Source organism: Bos indicus x Bos taurus, chromosome 9, assembly GCF_003369695.1.
Source record: "Bos indicus x Bos taurus breed Angus x Brahman F1 hybrid chromosome 9, Bos_hybrid_MaternalHap_v2.0, whole genome shotgun sequence".
In the NCBI taxonomy this organism is placed as follows: Eukaryota; Metazoa; Chordata; class Mammalia; order Artiodactyla; family Bovidae; genus Bos; species Bos indicus x Bos taurus.
Window position 1 is genome coordinate 69,851,228 of NC_040084.1, and position 17,838 is coordinate 69,869,065.

The 17,838-nt window shown below is 36.0% G+C and overlaps 1 protein-coding gene across 2 annotated transcripts in view; it reads left to right on the top strand.

Annotated features, from left to right (window-relative positions):
- Window positions 1-17,838, top strand: part of ENPP1 (ectonucleotide pyrophosphatase/phosphodiesterase 1) — a 73,217-nt gene that overhangs the window by 36,339 nt on the left and 19,040 nt on the right. The window contains exons 3-15 of one of the 2 annotated variants that reach the window (XM_027551562.1): window positions 95-211; window positions 1,290-1,415; window positions 2,296-2,356; window positions 3,368-3,465; window positions 5,330-5,409; window positions 6,266-6,385; window positions 8,792-8,901; window positions 11,410-11,475; window positions 11,780-11,852; window positions 13,992-14,100; window positions 15,296-15,427; window positions 16,895-16,926; window positions 17,699-17,826. In XM_027551562.1, coding sequence (XP_027407363.1) covers window positions 95-211; window positions 1,290-1,415; window positions 2,296-2,356; window positions 3,368-3,465; window positions 5,330-5,409; window positions 6,266-6,385; window positions 8,792-8,901; window positions 11,410-11,475; window positions 11,780-11,852; window positions 13,992-14,100; window positions 15,296-15,427; window positions 16,895-16,926; window positions 17,699-17,826 — 1,252 coding nt within the window. The remainder of the gene's footprint in view (window positions 1-94; window positions 212-1,289; window positions 1,416-2,295; window positions 2,357-3,367; window positions 3,466-5,329; window positions 5,410-6,265; window positions 6,386-8,791; window positions 8,902-11,409; window positions 11,476-11,779; window positions 11,853-13,991; window positions 14,101-15,295; window positions 15,428-16,894; window positions 16,927-17,698; window positions 17,827-17,838) is intronic. The other variant, XM_027551563.1, reaches the window with a different exon arrangement.

The window sequence follows — 17,838 nt, forward strand, 5'->3', positions numbered from 1 at the left end:
AACCTACTCAATACCGAACTTAGGATATATTAGTTGATATTTGCTTTGTAATTATATAATGATTAGAAACATCTAACTCATTCGATATTTTCAGTTAAAAGTTGCAAGGGTCGCTGTTTTGAGAGAACATTTGGAAACTGCCGCTGTGATGCTGCTTGTGTTGACCTTGGAAATTGCTGTCTAGATTACCAGGAAACGTGTATAGAACCAGGTAAAAATCTGCAGGTAAAAAGATGGGGTAAAAGAGCAAAGGAAAGTTCTGCATGTTTTAGGTATGTGATTTACCTAACCCACTTGAGATTTTAAAAAATTTGTCCTTTATATTTCCTGACACAAACAAAATTTACATACCTTGCCTTTGTTAAAAATTTTATGGATGGCAGCACCATGCTGGATTTCAATGTTTGCTGACAACCTATATAGTCTAATTTGCATTTCACCTAAGTTCAAAAGGCTGATTAAAAATATACGACTCTTTCTGTTATGGGCTTATTAAAGAGAGAGTTCTTAAGATGTCCACTTAAACTTTAAAATAAAACTATCAGACTGTGAAAAGTTTGATTTGATCTTCTTTACCTATGAAAGTGAAAGTGTTTGTCACTCAGTCATATCCAACTCTTTGGACTTTAACCTGCCAGGCTTCTCAGTCCATGGAATTTTCCAGGCAAGAATACTGGAGTGGGTTGCCATTCCCTTCTTCAGGGGATCTTCCTGACCCAGCGATTGAACCCAGGTTTCCTGCATTGCAGGCAGATTCTTTACCTTCTGAACCACCAGGGAAGCCCATGCAATAATAACATTTAAATGAGAGTGAACCAGATTTAGATAAATTTGGAGAACTCTGGCAATGACTGGTGGAATAAGCCAAGATTGACATGGGAGTTGTATAATAAAAGTTATGTCTGTTTACATTTTATTTTTTATTTTCTGAATTAATTTTTATTGGAGTATAATTGCTTTACAATGTTTTGTTAGTTTTTACCTTACAGCAAAATGATCAGCCATACGTATATTAATACATATAGTCCTTCTCTTTTGGACTTGCTTCTCATTCAGCATTTACATTTTAAAATGCTGAGATTCTGGATTTTTAGTGAAATAGTAATTGTTGCCTGCGTATTTTCTGTTAGTTCACATTGACCACTGTGGTGGAAAGTTCTGTGAGTCACTGAGGGTTAAGAAATGGTCCATCATCTCTCATAGATCACATTCTAGAAGACAATTCTGTGTTCATTTTGGACATGTTGAATTTGGACCATAAAACGTGTTATGTTGACATTTGTTTCTAGAACGGATATGGACTTGCACCAAATTCAGGTGTGGTGAGAAAAGGTTGTCCCGAAGCCTTTGCTCCTGTTCAGATGACTGCAAGGACAAGGGAGACTGTTGTATCAACCACGGATCCGTGTGCCGAGGTCAGGAGGTTGTGCCGTCACCGGGTTCAGACACAGGCTGACATCTTCCTAGGTCTCAGAGGGGGTTAGCATGGGTGTACTTTTTACAGTAGAAGTCATAGTTATTGACAAACCATATTGGCTGAAAAAATATTTTAAAAGCATTTTATTAGAGAAAGTTTCAAACATATATACCTGAATAGAGAGACTATGTAATAAAGCTTGTATCACCCAGCCTAATAATCATGATTGTCTACACACGGCTAGTCTTTTTTATCCATAGTCATACACTCTGCTGCTACTACACCCTCATGTTATTTTGATATTAGCTGCATATTTAATGCTGTATTTGTGGAACAATCACTTCACTGTCTTGGCTGACTATGTAGCAGGTTCTTTCATAGTAAACGAGGACAGTGTCTGCCTGATGTTGAGAGAAGTTAGTGCCTAAGATTCTGTGTAAGCTGGTGTTACTATGATGTCTTGCCTAGGTGTTGCAGGGTTCCTTGAAATTCTTTGACAGAACTTGATTGTATGAGAGGAACTAAGGCAGAAGATTCTGTCAGTGGATAGAAGTAGGGTTATAAATTTTGGTTGAAAATATTATTAATGACAATTTGAAAATGGAAAATGTGCCTTCAAGTTCTCACAAATACAGCAATGTGTTTTAGTCTTGCAATTATAAACTCATTCTTTAATTCCTGGTATCAACTAACTCTTATTTTGAAATAGAATAACTTCTATTTGTTCTATTCCCTGAGAATCACACCCAACATGATCTATGTATCTGTTAACTTTTTTGTTTTTTGGGGGGAACGTGTCCTAATGTGTCTCACAAACATCACGACCATTGTTTCTGTTGAATGTGTTCAACTCACTGTACTTCTTGAAAATATTTTAGGGGAGAAAAGTTGGGCTGAAGAAGAATGTGACAGCATTGATGAACCACAGTGTCCAGCAGGGTAAGATTATACTCTGAGATACTCATGTTTTCTTTTATAGAAGTATCATTCTTTCTCTTTCCAAATTGAAAAAATAAAAATAATAATAATTATTCATTGGTTCAATATTATTTTTAGTTAGGCCTTCTTTTGGCATTGGTGGTATAGAAGTGATTATGACATGACCCTCACCCCCCACTTCCCACTCCTGGTCTAGAAACTGGAAAAAAAAAAAAAAAAAAAGAGAGGTTATGAATATTTAATGTTCATGAGTGTTGGGTGGAAGAATTTGTTTTCCTTCTTAGGAAAAAAGGATCTTTACTTTCATTTGAAGTTTTTCAAGTTGAACTTATAACAAATTACAACTTTTTAAAAAAAATTTTTGATTAACTTATATATTTTCAGGATAACATGTCTATGAGAAGATGTTACATAGTTTTTATAATTTGTATTTTATATTTTTTGTCTAAAGTGTTTTATACAATACCTTATGTTTCTAAGGTCATCAGGAATGGTTTGTGTAGAATTCGAAAAGTGGAAATTTGATGACAGTTAGACATGTTTATCTTTGTTCCACTTGAGACATATAATTTGAATTATTAATCTTCAGAAATATATGTTTAAAATAATGATTTTTCCAAACTGTTAAACATTATAAAGCTGTCCTGGTAGAAACAAGAACACAATTTAGAATATGCTGTTTGTTAATATTTATTCTCTTGCAAGCTGGAGAAATATTGCATTTTGGTTGCATTTCATCTAGCTTTTGGACTAGCAGGGACCATAAATGATGGTCTCTGTATGGTACCTCACAATGGCGTGAGTGCTCAATCAGGACTATTTGATAATGTACATGATGAAATACAAAATCATAATATGAATATAGACACTTCTAAAATATTCTTTATAAAGATGCTTGTTGAGCTTGTTAGTTTACCTTAGATTACATCCCTATCTCAGTGGAAAATGTTCACTGGATCTGTGTCTTCTTTCTTCTTTACACATTTTTTTTCTTTCTTTCTCATTACCCAGGTTTGAAACACCTCCTACCCTCTTATTTTCTTTGGATGGTTTCAGGGCAGAATATTTGCACACTTGGGGTGGACTTCTTCCTGTTATTAGCAAGCTGAGTGAGTAACTTCAGAGTATACTATTGGAGTGTCACAGTGTCAGTAGACTGAGGAGGCAGTCTCTTTTTTGAAAAATACAGCAGAATCTGTTTTACCAAACTTCTCTGTTGTAAAAGAGTTAAACCCTAGTGATAAGGACCTAGTCTTTAATATTATAATTGTTCTAAAACTGCCTTTTAAACAACTCTAAGATAATAATGATTATCTTAGGATTTTTATTCCTTGGTTACAGATGTTAAGGATAAGGCATACTTTTTTTTTTCTTAGACTTTTGGATTCATTTTGTGGACAAACTATTTATATATTTATTTATCTAATATGACTACATCTTAAAGTAGAATTTCAAAAACTGAAGGTATTTCTTATATGAATCTGGTAGTGCAGACATAGAATATTTACTTGTTATTTATCCTTTAGTATCATGAGGCATCCTTCCAATTTCTTTATCTCAATTAAAGCCTTAATTAAATGATTATTATATAAGTTAGTAATGCAGTAGTAGAATAGTCTTCTCTTAGTACGAATGCAAAAGTTTTAAATCACATTAACCACCAGTAATATGGTTATCACTCGTATCGTTGTTATTGAAAAAATAAAAAATTAAATATGGGTATAAAAGCTGAAGAACATTGCTTGTTATCAGTGATCAGTATTTAAATAGCCACAGTGTAATACTGGACTGAAATGGAGATAAGTAAATTCACTATTTTAGTGTTCTTCTGGAGTTCTGGGACATTATTTACTGGACTTGAATATTTGAATGTCAAAATCACTCTCCATAATCACATAGGTACATTTATTGTACTTCTTTTGTAAGAAACTGATATTTGGAGAACTTCTAAAAATTTCAATTTTTAATTTCTACTGGGAAGAAAGTTTTTATAAATAATCATTTGACATAAAAGTCTTTAGGAAAGAGCTTACATGGACAAGAAAGACTCTGTTTTATCAGCTAGGCTCACGGGCTTTGAAGCTTGCGTCTGGCCCTTTGTTATCATCAGGAGGAAAGTTGGTTTCCATAGCATCAAATACAATATCCTGAGTTCAGAATTAAGGAGCCTTAGGTACCTATATGTGAAGTTGAAAGGAACTCAATGCATAGTTAACTTAAGTCCTTGCTTTGGGTAATTAGGAAGTGTAGCCTGTAATTCTGAACTGTTTGGAATGCAGTGAGATAGAGAGACATGTACCAGCCTGAGGAACACTTTCAGGTATGAGGTATTGAAATGCTAGAATCATTAGTTATATGTTCCCTCTGTCGTAGAGGCAGACAAAGGATGTGACACTAGGGCTAAATCAGGAACAGTTTGACTCTGTCCTTCTTGTATTAATACTTGAAGCCAGAAGATACCTTTAATCATTAAAGCAGTGTTGAATTTGTCTAGAGTTAACTGGTTTGGACTTTGGGGTGGGACACTGTCCTCCTAGCTACTGCTTCATTCTTGTTTTCATTTTGCTGAGTTAGCTACTGTGGATGTTTGTAGTTTTGTTTTGGCTGTTTGTTTTTTTTAAAAACTACATCTTGTATTTAGATATGTTATCACCAAGTAGTAGCAAAGATCTAGCAAGCATCATTATAGTCCATCTGGACCATAATATTATTAGTATTGTTATTAGTAAGTATGGGGTAAATATTCCATTGGATTAATTATTTTAATTTTTTTTAACTAAGAAGAAAAACTAGCTCTCAGCATTGAGTTTGAATCTACAATGTTGCTTTGTAATTCACCCTGAATTTTTATATGGTTGTAAATCCCTTCTGGATTCATGTTTTAGTACTACTCAGAAGTCTGTGGTACCAACGCTAAATGAAGGAAACAGATTGTCAGTTGTATTTAATAACAATCTTTTTTTCCCCTTGTAGAAACCTGTGGGACATATACTAAAAACATGAGACCAGTATATCCAACAAAAACTTTCCCCAATCACTACAGCATTGTCACAGTAAGCTCTGCATTTCAATTTTTATATGTTCACAAAAGTGAGATGTAAATATAACATTTTTCAAGAGAATAATCAGATTTCAGATCAGAAAAAAATAACTTCTTTTTCATGTGTAGTTAAGCAGGAAAACTGAGGTTCTGGTTCTTATTCTTCTACTAATGCGTTGTGACCTTGGAAAGTCACCTTACCTTCTGGGTCTCCATTTCCCATATGTGAAAAGAGGTGATTGAAGACCCCAAGAAATGATTTCTTAATTCCCTTTAAGATTCTTAGGTTCTGTTCTTTCTGATTAGTTTTTAACTTACTTTATTTGAGCCCCAGATTGCACTCACAGGTCCTCAGCCGTCTTTCCAATCATTTCAATGTTTGAGTCTAAGCAAACCACTTTACCTGACTCTAGATGTGATTACAGCTCTCTTTTTGCTTCACTTTCAGATTTAATTTGGATCCAGAAAAAAAAAAAATGTAGAATTCCTTAGGCCTCAAGGCCACAGAATTAATACTTTGACTTATATTGGTACAAGCTATTCTTGAACCCAATCAAAAAGGATTCTGTTATGCAGAAATTTTTCACTGAGCAATCCAAAAGGACATCTTAGTACTTTTTTCAAAATTAAGAGGCTGCTACCATTCCTAATGTATTTTCTCCTATTACATAAATTAAAACACAAGTACTACATAAAACCTTAAGCAGTTGGTTGTATTTTGATCATATGCAGTGTTTTGTTCTTCTCTTCTTAAGCTAGGTTAAGTTCCTTGTAGCTTCAGTTGTGTATTTCTCTCTGATGATTTTGTTCTGTAACCTTAACATTAAAAACTCACAACTTGCATAAAACTTGTATTTTATATATTTTAGGGACTTTATCCGGAATCCCATGGCATCATTGACAATAATATATATGATCCCCAAATGAACGCTAACTTTGCACTTAAAAACAAAGAGAAATTTAACCCAGAGTGGTACAAAGGAGAACCAGTGAGTTGTTTATTTAATTTAGCTATTAAAATTATTTTTTATTATTCTCATCTGTTTCTATCAGAGTAAAATGACAGATCCCCTGGAGTTTTTAAGAACCTATTTACTCTACTGTGTTTGTGCAATCCTTATGCAAATAAAGGTAAATGCAGGTAACTCTAAATATAGTTTATATCTTTGTATATTTTATTCCAGAGTAGGGTTCAGGTTATTCTGAGCCAGTTTTATTTTCTGCTTAATGATACCTTTTTGTCCTAGTAGCAAAGAGCAGTAATCTGGGGGTAATATTTTGATCTACACAAAGCTAATTGTTTCTTCAGGAGTAAACTATGACTGTCTGCATTTGCTGACTTAGAAGATTCTCCCTGATTGTGATTTAGATGTGTTCTCCTTTTTAATTTTTAAAAATAGCCACAACAATTCTAAAAGGTCTATTTGAATAGTCTTGATATCTCGAAAAGGTCAGTTTTCATTCCAACCCCAAAGAAAGGCAATGCCAAAGAATGCTCAAACTACCGCACAATTGCACTCATCTCATACGCTAGTAAAGTAATGCTCAAAATTCTCCAAGCCAGGCTTCAGCAATATGTGAACCGTGAACTTCCTGATGTTCAAGCTGGTTTTAGAAAAGGCAGAGGAACCAGAGATCAAATTGCCAACATCCGCTGGATCATGGAAAAAGCAAGAGAGTTCCAGAAAAACATCTATTTCTGCTTTATTGATTATGCCAAAGCCTTTGATGTGTGGATCACAATAAACTGTGGAAAATTCTGAAAGAGATGGGAATACCAGACCACCTGATCTGCCTCTTGAGAAATTTGTATGCAGGTCAGGAAGCAACAGTTAGAACTGGACATGGAACAACAGACTGGTTCCAAATAGAAAAAGGAGTACGTCAAGGCTGTATATTGTCACCCTGTTTATTTAACTTATATGCAGAGTACATCATGAGAAACGCTGGGCTGAAAGAAACATAAGCTGGAATCAAGATTGCCGGGAGAAATATCAATAACCTCAGATATGCAGATGACACCACCCTTATGGCAGAAGGTGAAGAGGAACTCAAAAGCCTCTTGATGAAGGTGAAAGTGGAGAGTGAAAAAGTTGGCCTAGAGCTCAACATTCAGAAAACGAAGATCATGGCATCTGGTCCCATCACTTCATGGGAAATAGATGGGGAAACAGTGGAAACAGTGTCAGACTTTATTTTTCTGGGCTCCCAAATCAGTGCAGATGGTGACTGCAGCCATGAAATTAAAAGACGCTTACTCCTTGGAAGGAAAGTTATGACCAACCTAGATAGCATATTCAAAAGCAGAGACATTACTTTGCCAACAAAGGTCCGTCTAGTCAAGGCTATGGTTTTTCCTGTGGTCATGTATGAATGTGAGAGTTGGACTATGAAGAAGGCTGAGCGCCGAAGAATTGATGCTTTTGAACTGTGGTGTTGGAGAAGACTCTTGAGAATCCCTTGGACTGCAAGGAGATCCAACCAGTCCATTCTAAAGGAGATCAGCCCTGGGATTTCTTTGGAAGGAATGATGCTAAAGCTGAAACTCCAGTACTTTGGCCACCTCATGCGAAGAATTGACTCATTGGAAAAGACTCTGATGCTGGGAGGGATTGGGGGCAGGAGGAGAAGGGGATGACAGAGGATGAGATGGCTGGATGGCATCACTGACTCGATAGACATGAGTCTGAGTGAACTCCGGGAGCTGGTGATGGACAGGGAGGCCTGGCATGCTGTGATTCATGGAGTCACAAAGCTCACATGACTGAGCAACTGATCTGATCTGATCTGATATCTCTTTTAGGAGGAAAAGAGAATGATGTTAATTTGCAAGTTATAATTTCAGATTTTTAGCTCTGACATTTAAAATCATGAATTTTGGGCAAAGTAATCTTTCTGTGCCTCAGTTTTCTGTACTGTATATAATTCTGTTAACTACCTCATAGAATTATTGTGATGATTGTTAATAATCTAAGTTGCTTATAGGAGTACCATTTAGAACTGTAACTGGCAATAATAAGTGCTCAATAAATATTAAGTTACATAAGCAAAATATGTCAATAAGTTAAAGATATGTATATTTGTGAATTTTTCTTTTCTTGTGATTTTTTTTTCTTTTAACAGAAGCTTATTAAGTAGAAGCAAGTCTATAAAAGTTGCAGGAGTTACCAATTGTTTATATTCTTTAAGTTAATTTAATTTCTGATTATTTAATTTCTTTTTGCTGCTGTTCAAAGTCACATTTCATGGTTGTTTTGTAGTCTTAACTGCTGGAGCTTATTGACATCAAAACTTTCTAGCATTTGAAACGAAAGCATTGGCAGTTGTGTGAACACAGTTTCCTAAGAAATCAGTGCTTACATAGTTTCCTAATTTTCCTTCTCTGTCTTCTCCAGATTTGGCTGACAGCTAAATATCAAGGCCTGAAGACAGGCACATTTTTTTGGCCAGGATCAGATGTGAAAATCAATGGAATTTTCCCAGACATCTATAAAATCTATAATGTGTATGTATAACTGTACTTTTTCTAGGACCTATAACACAGAACAGTTTATTTTCTTATCACAGCCTGAGTTCTAGCATTTGAATGATATGTTATCTGAAAAATGACACCTATCAAAATAAGAACTCTATTTCAAAGAGTTTTAAATGGATGGTAGATAGTAAAACTAGATGAGGTGGTTTTTTTTTTTTTTCCTGGAGTTTTTCTAGAAAGCACTGGTGGTAACATGTTGGAGTTTGTGTTCAGATCTTTGGATAGGAATAAGAATTGAAGTCCTGGTGAAAGTAGGGGTCCTGAATATTTTCACTCCAGGAAGAAAGAACTAGGAGAAGGAGCTGAAAGTATTAAAGGGACATAGGTAGGAGTGACCCTTTGGTGTCCAAAAATACTATTTGAAAGAAGATATTAATGGCACCTCTAGATTTGCATTTTCAAATTACTTTTTTAAACATTCCATCTATAGTGGAACTGATTAGAGTAATCTCCCTGTGATATTCAAAATCCGTGTGGTATTGTGGGGAAAAAAAAAACAAAACACACGACTTTTTTCCTGGAAGACTCCCTTCGGATTATTTTAGTGAGACTAGCAAAATAATTTGGCTTATACTTGGGGAATTTATGTCATAAAACCAATACGATAGTGTATTTGAGGGACGAAAGGGAAAGTTCATAAATTCCAAACAAGAAATGCGTATTTTCTTTTGTAACCTTAGGCTACTGTTGATTCTCTGTGGTTCATGTGAGCACCTTGTTATTTGCCATTAATTTCATTCCATAGGTGGTAATTGAGATTCTCTGCACCAGGCACTGTCTTAGACCTGGAGAATTTTGCAGACTAGTGGTACATGTTCTCTGGCCTCTCAAGTTCTGATAGAAATCTTCTCAAGGAACAACCTAGTGTACTTGGGGTTGGGCAAGCACTTTGATGGAGACTTATAAACAAAATTCTGTGCCCAGAGGAAGATGTCATTAATTCTGCCCAAAAACTGTTGCCTGGAGAACTGTCTGCCCAACAAGTGTCCATTTCCCAATTTTACTGAGAGTCATCAATGAGTGAGTTCATCTTCATGAAAAGAAAGTGAAGTCACTCAGTCGTGTCCAACTCTTTGCGACCCCATGGACTGTGGCCTACCAGGCTCCTCTGTCCATGGGATTTTCCAGGCAATAGTCCTGGAGTGGATTGCCATTTCCTTCTCCAGGGGATCTTCCCAACCCAGGGATCGAACCCGGGTCTACCGCGTTGTACACAGACGCTTTACCATCTGAGCCACCAGAGAGGTCCCCTTTAAAGAGTATATTGATTGACACTTGGGTTATTCATGACATGGCAGTTCCTATTCTGAGATACAGGAATAAAATCCTCAGGTAGAAAATGGGAAGCAAGTTTTTAGACCCAACTACAACTTTCATTTTTGTTTTTTACAAACTTTCTGTTTGTTTAACCTATACTCTGAGAATATCATGAGTAATGCGGGGCTAGTTAAGTTACAAGCTGGAATCAAGATATGCGGGAAAAACAACATCAGATATGCAGATGATACCACTCCAGTGGCAGAAAGTGAACAGGAACTAAAGAGCCTCTTGATGAGGGTGAAGGATAAAAGTGAAAGAGCCAGTTTAAAGCTAAATATTAAAAAAAAAAAAAAAGACTTAAGATCATGGCATCTAGCCCCATTACTTCATGGCAAATAGAAGAGGGAGTGGAAATAGTGACATATTTCCTCTTCTTGGGCTCTAAAAATCACTGCAGATGGTGACTGCAGCCATGAAATCAGAAGATGATTGCTTCTTGGCAGGAAAGCTGTGACAAACCTGGACAGTGTGTTGAAAAGCAGAGACATCACTGCCGAAAGAAGGTCCAATATAGTTAAGACTGTGGTCTTCCCAGTGGTCATGAGACCGTAAAGAAGGCAGAATGCCAAAGAATTGATGCCTTCAAACTGTGGTGCTGGAAAAGACTCCTGAAAGTCCCTTAACAGCAAGGAGATCAAACCAGTAAATCTTAAGGGAAATCAATCCTGAATACTCATTGGAAGGATTGATGCTGAAGCTGAAGCTCCAGTATTTTGGTCATCTGATGCAAACAGCTGACTCACTGATGTCCTTGATGCTGGGAAAGATTGAGGGCAGAAGGAGAAGAGGACATCAGAGGATGAGGTGGCTGGATAGCATCACTGATGCAGTGGACATGAACTTGGGCAAACTTTGGGGGATGGTGAGGGGCAGGGAGGCTTGGTGTGCTGTAGTCTGTGGTGTTGCAGAGTCAGACATGACTGGGTAACTGAATAATAATGAACAACAACAACTTTCATATGTGTAAAAACTTAATATTTGTTCCTAGGTCGGGAAAACAATTTTAAGTTTTCAGATGAAACTCTTACATTACTTCAAACATATTTGATGTCTTGAATTGTTTTAATCTCTATGAATGCAGTTTTCAGTAAGACACACATTGATATTTTAAACCCTAACACTCGTCACATATTTGTTTCATTTTATCTTTCATTTTAGTTCAGTACCATTTGAAGAAAGAATTTTAGCCATTCTTAAGTGGCTACAGCTTCCTAAAGATGAAAGGTATGTAGATGATTAATTTCTACCATAAAATACTCATTTGTTTTATAAAAATGTCTGAATATTTTAAATAGAAGATAGAAAAATTTGCTATTGGCTATGATGTTTTACATCCAAATGAACTTTTTAGTGACTATTATAGCCCCGTTTCGAAGAATTCTATACATGTAAATTATTTCTCAGCACTTTTAGAAATGTTACCCCAGTGCTGTATAACTTTTATTCACTATCATTTGTTGAATTATTCTTTCTATTCTGTTTTACAATGTGTTCATAAAATATTACATTTTGATACTGTTTGATTTAGACCACACTTTTACACTCTGTATTTAGAAGAACCAGATTCTTCGGGTCACTCTTATGGACCAGTCAGCAGTGAAGTAAGTACATTTTTATCAGTGGTTTTTTCATTAAACCTGGTAGCATCTAACTGAACCTTGCTTTGAAGCAGATTTCTTGATTATTCTATAAGAATCCATGATTTCTGGAAAGAGTATTAAGGACATTTCTATTAAACTACAATGATGCACTTTAATCAAAAGGAACTGGGAGCATTGTTTGATTTTACACTATCTATGGTGCTGAATTGAACAAATGATGAGTTAAATTCTGCATTTTTAATTTCAAATGAGACCTGTCACACTCCACCCTTTGTACTCTTTCCAGCAAAACCTATCTCCAGTGACTTCAATGTAGTTAACAATGCTGTGTGCCCTGGCTTTGATTTTGTCCATCAGCTCAGCAGAGATGCTCTTTCTTAGAGGTGGGAGATGCATGGCTGACAGTGCGGTCCTGCCATCACTAGACTGAGGGAAGTTTCCCGTACCTCTTATGTTAGTCTAAACAATTGGCCAGATGCTAATATAAGTTTTATTCTTTCACTATCAAGATCCATCTCTAGGTAAGTTTGGCTACAAGTAACTCTAAGGATCATTTTGTAAAGGATCAGATCATATAAATTTTAAGACCAGTATTACTTTTCTGTTCACTAAAGATTTCCCTCTTGAGAAACCTGTATGCAGGTCAGGAAGCAACAGTTAGAACTGGACATGGAACAACAGACTGGTTCCAAATAGGAAAAGGAGTACGTCAAGGCTGTATATTGTCACCCTGCTTATTTAACTTATATGCAGAGTACATCATGAGAAACACTGGGCTGGATGAAGCACAAGCTGGAATCAAGATTGCCAGGAGAAATACCAATAACCTCAGATATGCAGATGACACCACCCTTATGGCAGAAAGTGAAGAAGAACTAAAAAGCCTCTTGATGAAAGTGAAAGAGGAAAGTGAAAAAGTTGGCTTGAAGCTCAACATTCAGAAAACGAAGATCATGGCATCCGGTCCCATCACTTCATGGCAAATAGATGGGGAAAGAGTGGAAACAGTGGCTGACTTTATTTTGGGTGCTCCAAAATCACTGCAGATGGTGATTGCAGCCATGAAAATAAAAGACGCTTACTCCTTGGAAGGAAAGTTATGACCAACCTAGATAGCATATTCAAAAGCAGAGACATTACTTTGTCAACAAAGGTCCATGTAGTGAAGGCTATGGTTTTTCCAGTAGTCATGTATGGATGTGAGAGTTGGACAATAAAGAAAGCTGAGTGCAGAAGAATTGATGCTTTTGAACTGTGTTGTTGGAGAAGACTCTTGAGAGTCCCTTGGACTGCAAGGAGATCCAACCAGTCCATCCTAAAGGAGATCAGTCCTGGGTGTTCATTGGAAGGACTGATGTTGAAGCTGAAACTCTAATATTTTGGTCACCTGATGCAAAGAGCTGACTCATTTGAAAAGACCCTGATGCTGGGAAAGATTGAGGGCAGGAGGAGAAGGGGATGACAGAGGCTGAGATGGTTGGATGGCATCACTGACTCAATGGACATAAGTTTGGATGAACTGTGGGAGTTGATGATGGACAGGGAGGCCTGGCATCCTGCGGTTCATGGGGTCACAGGGAGTTGGACACGACTGAGCGAATGAACTGAACTGAATTGAAAGATTTCCCAACATAACTGCTTTTCTGATTTATCTTCATTCAGGGTTCAGTCCATTACTTTTCAAATCATATTCATTAATTTATAAACTTGGTTAAACGCTAGTATTATTGGCTCATCAAAACTTACTTTATCTTAATTCTTAAAAATTCCAGTCCATGTTACTTGGATATCTTTCAGTCAATGTGAGATCATGTTGAAAGAGCGTGTTTCGTAATAGAGTAAAATATACAGACTATAAGTAAAGATTAGACTGGTTTGCTATAGGCAAAGCTGCACAAGAATTTCCCTCAGGTGATTTTGCTGGGAGAGAGGAGGAGAGAAATACCAAAGGCAGTTTGCCAAAACCATATGCCATTCTGTGTCCTTGTGACATTCGTATGCAAAATAATGCAGTTTGTTTGGAAATAATGGGTTTTATTCTTAGAAGTTCTAGTTTTAAAAAATTAAGTACACAGAACTCTAAGAAGCATTCCATGAATACTTTTAACTGCATGACATGAGATTGTTTCCCTTTCTTAGGTCATCAGAGCTTTGCAGAGGGTTGACAACATGGTTGGCATGCTGATGGATGGTCTGAAGGAGCTGAACTTGCATAGATGCTTGAACCTCATCCTTATTTCAGATCATGGTAACCTGGGTTTATATCCTTTATCTTTCAGGTTAAATGGAGCTTCCAAAAGTTTACTTGATTGATTAATGTTTTATTATTTCCTCTGACTTTTATAGCTAATTATTCCTTGTGGAGAATCTTTAGAAAACATTACATTAAATATAACATACAAATAAAACACAGAACTCACAGACACCTATGAGCTTATTAACCACAACGCACTTATCTCCTGATTTGGGGAAGACTTACATTAGAAACTTGGAGAGTTATTTTTTCAATATTAAATTTTGGTAAATCTACTCTAAACATTTTAGGCATACTTTGAACAGATTATTATGTGCTTCTTCTATTTTCTCTAGAATGATAAATCTGACTTTTAAAGGGAGTATGTGTTAATTTTGGCAGTATTTTGATCTAACTCTTATTTACTGTGACCTTTAAAACATGTTTGTATGCAGACTTGGGACTGTAAAAGCCATGTGTATACAGGAAAATCAGAAAAAGCTTCTTTTTGTTTGCTCTTGTTGTTATTATTGTTTGCTTCAGAAATAATTATTGAAAACTATTTCTAGAAACAGTCCTAAGAAGATGTATTCTAAAGAAGCCTCCAGTCTGAAAATGAGATGAGTGTTTTATACTCCTAGTTAATATACTAGTTGATTCTGAGAAAATAACTGTGCTTTCATACTCAGGCTAAAACTGTGATATTCTTCCTCATTCACATAAAAATATTGTAATACATAAATAAGAAACACTGAACTAATTTTAGATGGAGAGAAGGGAAAATATTTTTTTTAAGCGAAGTGGTAGATATATGTGAAACTCTGTGTCTTACCTGTTAGATGTTCAACTATCATAAGTGCTGCCTGCATGTGTGCTAAGTCACTTCAGTCATGTTCTACTCTTTGTGACCCCATGGACTGGTAGCCCACCAGGCTCCTCTGTCCATGGGTTTCTCCAAGCAGGAATACTAGAGCGAGTTGCCATGCCCTCCTCCAGGGAATCTTCCTGACCCAGGGATCGAACCCACATCTTTTAAGTATTCTGCACTGACAGGCAGGTTCTCTACCACTAGCACCACCTAGGAAGCCCATCATGAGTGCTGACCTCATGTTTATTGATTTTAATTCTGAAAGTGAAAGAAATTCTGTCCTACATGTTAAAGGTTTTTTATTAAGGTTGCGACATGTTTGGGGATTTTTTTTTCTCCTAGGCATGGAACAAGGCAGTTGTAAGAAATATGTGTATCTGAATAAATACTTGGGAGATACTAAAGATTATAAAGTTGTATATGGACCCGCAGCTCGACTGAGACCCTCTGATGTTCCAGATAAATACTATTCATGTGAGTATATCTCTGTGCTAATTTTGAATATGATTATATTTACAACTAGTGTGTACGTGCTCAGTTGTGTCTGACTCTTTGTAACCCCATAGACTGTAGCCTGCCAGGCTCCTCTGTCCATAGGATTCTTCAGGAAGGAATACTGGAGTGGGTTGCCATTTCCTACTGTAGGGGATCTTCTTCCCAGGGATTGAACCTGCATCTCTTGCATCTCCTGCATTAGCAGGTGAATTCTTTACCCCTGCAGTACCTGGGAAAGCTCTATATTTACAATACATTCCTCTGAATCATATCTTTAAATTAAAGGTGATCAATTAATTTCTTTTTCATGATTAAATATCCAGGACTGGCCTTCTGCACCCAAAGGGATTTTATGGGACTGGATATGAGGACATAAGTCTAACCACTTACCTGTTATTCATGACTAAGAATATTATTTGATGAGCTTGGTACAGTTTTATGTTATGTGTATTTTTCTTGGGCTTCCCTGGTGGCTCAGATGGTAAAGCATCTGCCTGCAATGCAGGGGACCTAGGTTCGATTCCTGGGTTGGGAGGATCTCCTGGAGAAGGGAATGGCAACCCATTCCAGTATTCTTGCCTGGAGAATTCCATGGACAGAGGAGCCTGGCGGGCTACAGTCTATGGCATCGCAAAGAGTCTCAGAGACACGACTGAGCGAGTAACACTTTCACTTTCATATTTTGCTTTTGTTGGATTCAAGATTACTTATAAGGAAAAAAACTCAAAATTTCAGCTACATTTATTCAACTTTAATTAATATCATTTCATTAAACTAACTTACAGGTGTTATAGGATAATATTCCATTATGAGGAGGAATGCTGGCTGAGATGATTAATTCTATAAGCAACTAATTTCTGTTCTCAGAAATGACTTTCTTAAACTATTCCAAAAAACAATGAGAATGTGTTTTGTGAGCAGAGAAGAAGAAATTTCACATTCTCTCTTGACCACATGTCATACCCAACCTGCCAGGAAATTTTAAATATTCATTCTTTTGAAAATCAAGCCTGGTTAAGAATTGATTGTTATACCCTTCTTTTCGATTACCATCCTTGGTAATTCTAAAATACTAAGAGCAGTTTTGTTTATCATTCTGTTAAAATTACCTTTGAAATGGAAAGAGAAAAGAGATTTTTCTGACAGTCATCACTGTTGGATTAGGTTTGGGTATATGCAGTGCTATATGTTTCAGTAGATATGGTTGAGTATTTGTGAGGAGAAGTAGATTTCCCTCCAGGAAAATTGTTATACACATATATTGACATAGTAACCCAAAGCATAGACTCTAACTTGTACAATAACAAGTTTTAATTAGTACTTAAGAAAAACTATTAAAGTAGTATGTCATTGTTTTAAATGGATTTGTGTCTGATGTGCTATATTTTTGTATTATTTTTAATAGTAGCATACCATTCAACTATTCTTATCTTTACCTCTCTTCAGTTGATTATGAAGGCATTGCCAAAAATCTTTCTGTGAGTATCTTTTTTTTCCCTATTACTGTTTTGTTGCTAGTTTTGTATAAAATATATATAGAAGAAAGTTTTAGTATTTGATTGGGAGATTATAGGATTTTAACCTAATCTATTTTCTTTTTTGGGGGGGGGATATCTGGGCCAACATTTAAATGCCCTGTAGTTTTTAAAGGTCTTTAAGGACATATCTCAATAATGTAGGTTTTTAAAATTTTAAGAATTTATTTATTGACATTATTAAATTTATATGACAGTACAAGAAATAATTGAAAACAATAGGAAGGGAAAGCCTGTAGCCATACTACCACAAACACTTAGCATTATAATATATTTCCTACCAGTTTTTCTTAGGTTGATTTCTTAAACTTTTGTCCTAGTGCTGATTTACCTATATTCCATTTTTTTACTTGATGAAAATTCTTACAATTTTAAAGAAAGTTCTTAAAATTATTATAAGAGTATTTGAAAATAGATTATCAGTAGTAGCACAAATATAAACTAGTGACTCAATCTAAGGACTAAATTGAGGACTAGGACTCTTATGCAATAATTATGATTTCCTATAAAATAAGAAAATACAATAGTTGAGAATATGCAAATTATACATTATGTAAGTAGTGAAAACTCAGTTATTTTTGCATCTATGACTTATTGGGCATACTGATTAAACATTCAGGAGAAAAAAATTCATATGGACTTAGGAAGCAATTTCAAGAGCAGTTTACACTTAGAAAATGTGGAAATGGTTTTTCTTTGTCTCTTACAATTTCAGTGCCAGGAACCAAACCAGCACTTCAAACCTTACCTGAAACATTTCTTACCCAAGCGTTTGCATTTTGCCAAAAATGACAGAATTGAGCGCTTGACGTTCTATTTGGATCCTCAGTGGCAACTTGCATTGTAAGTTCTGAC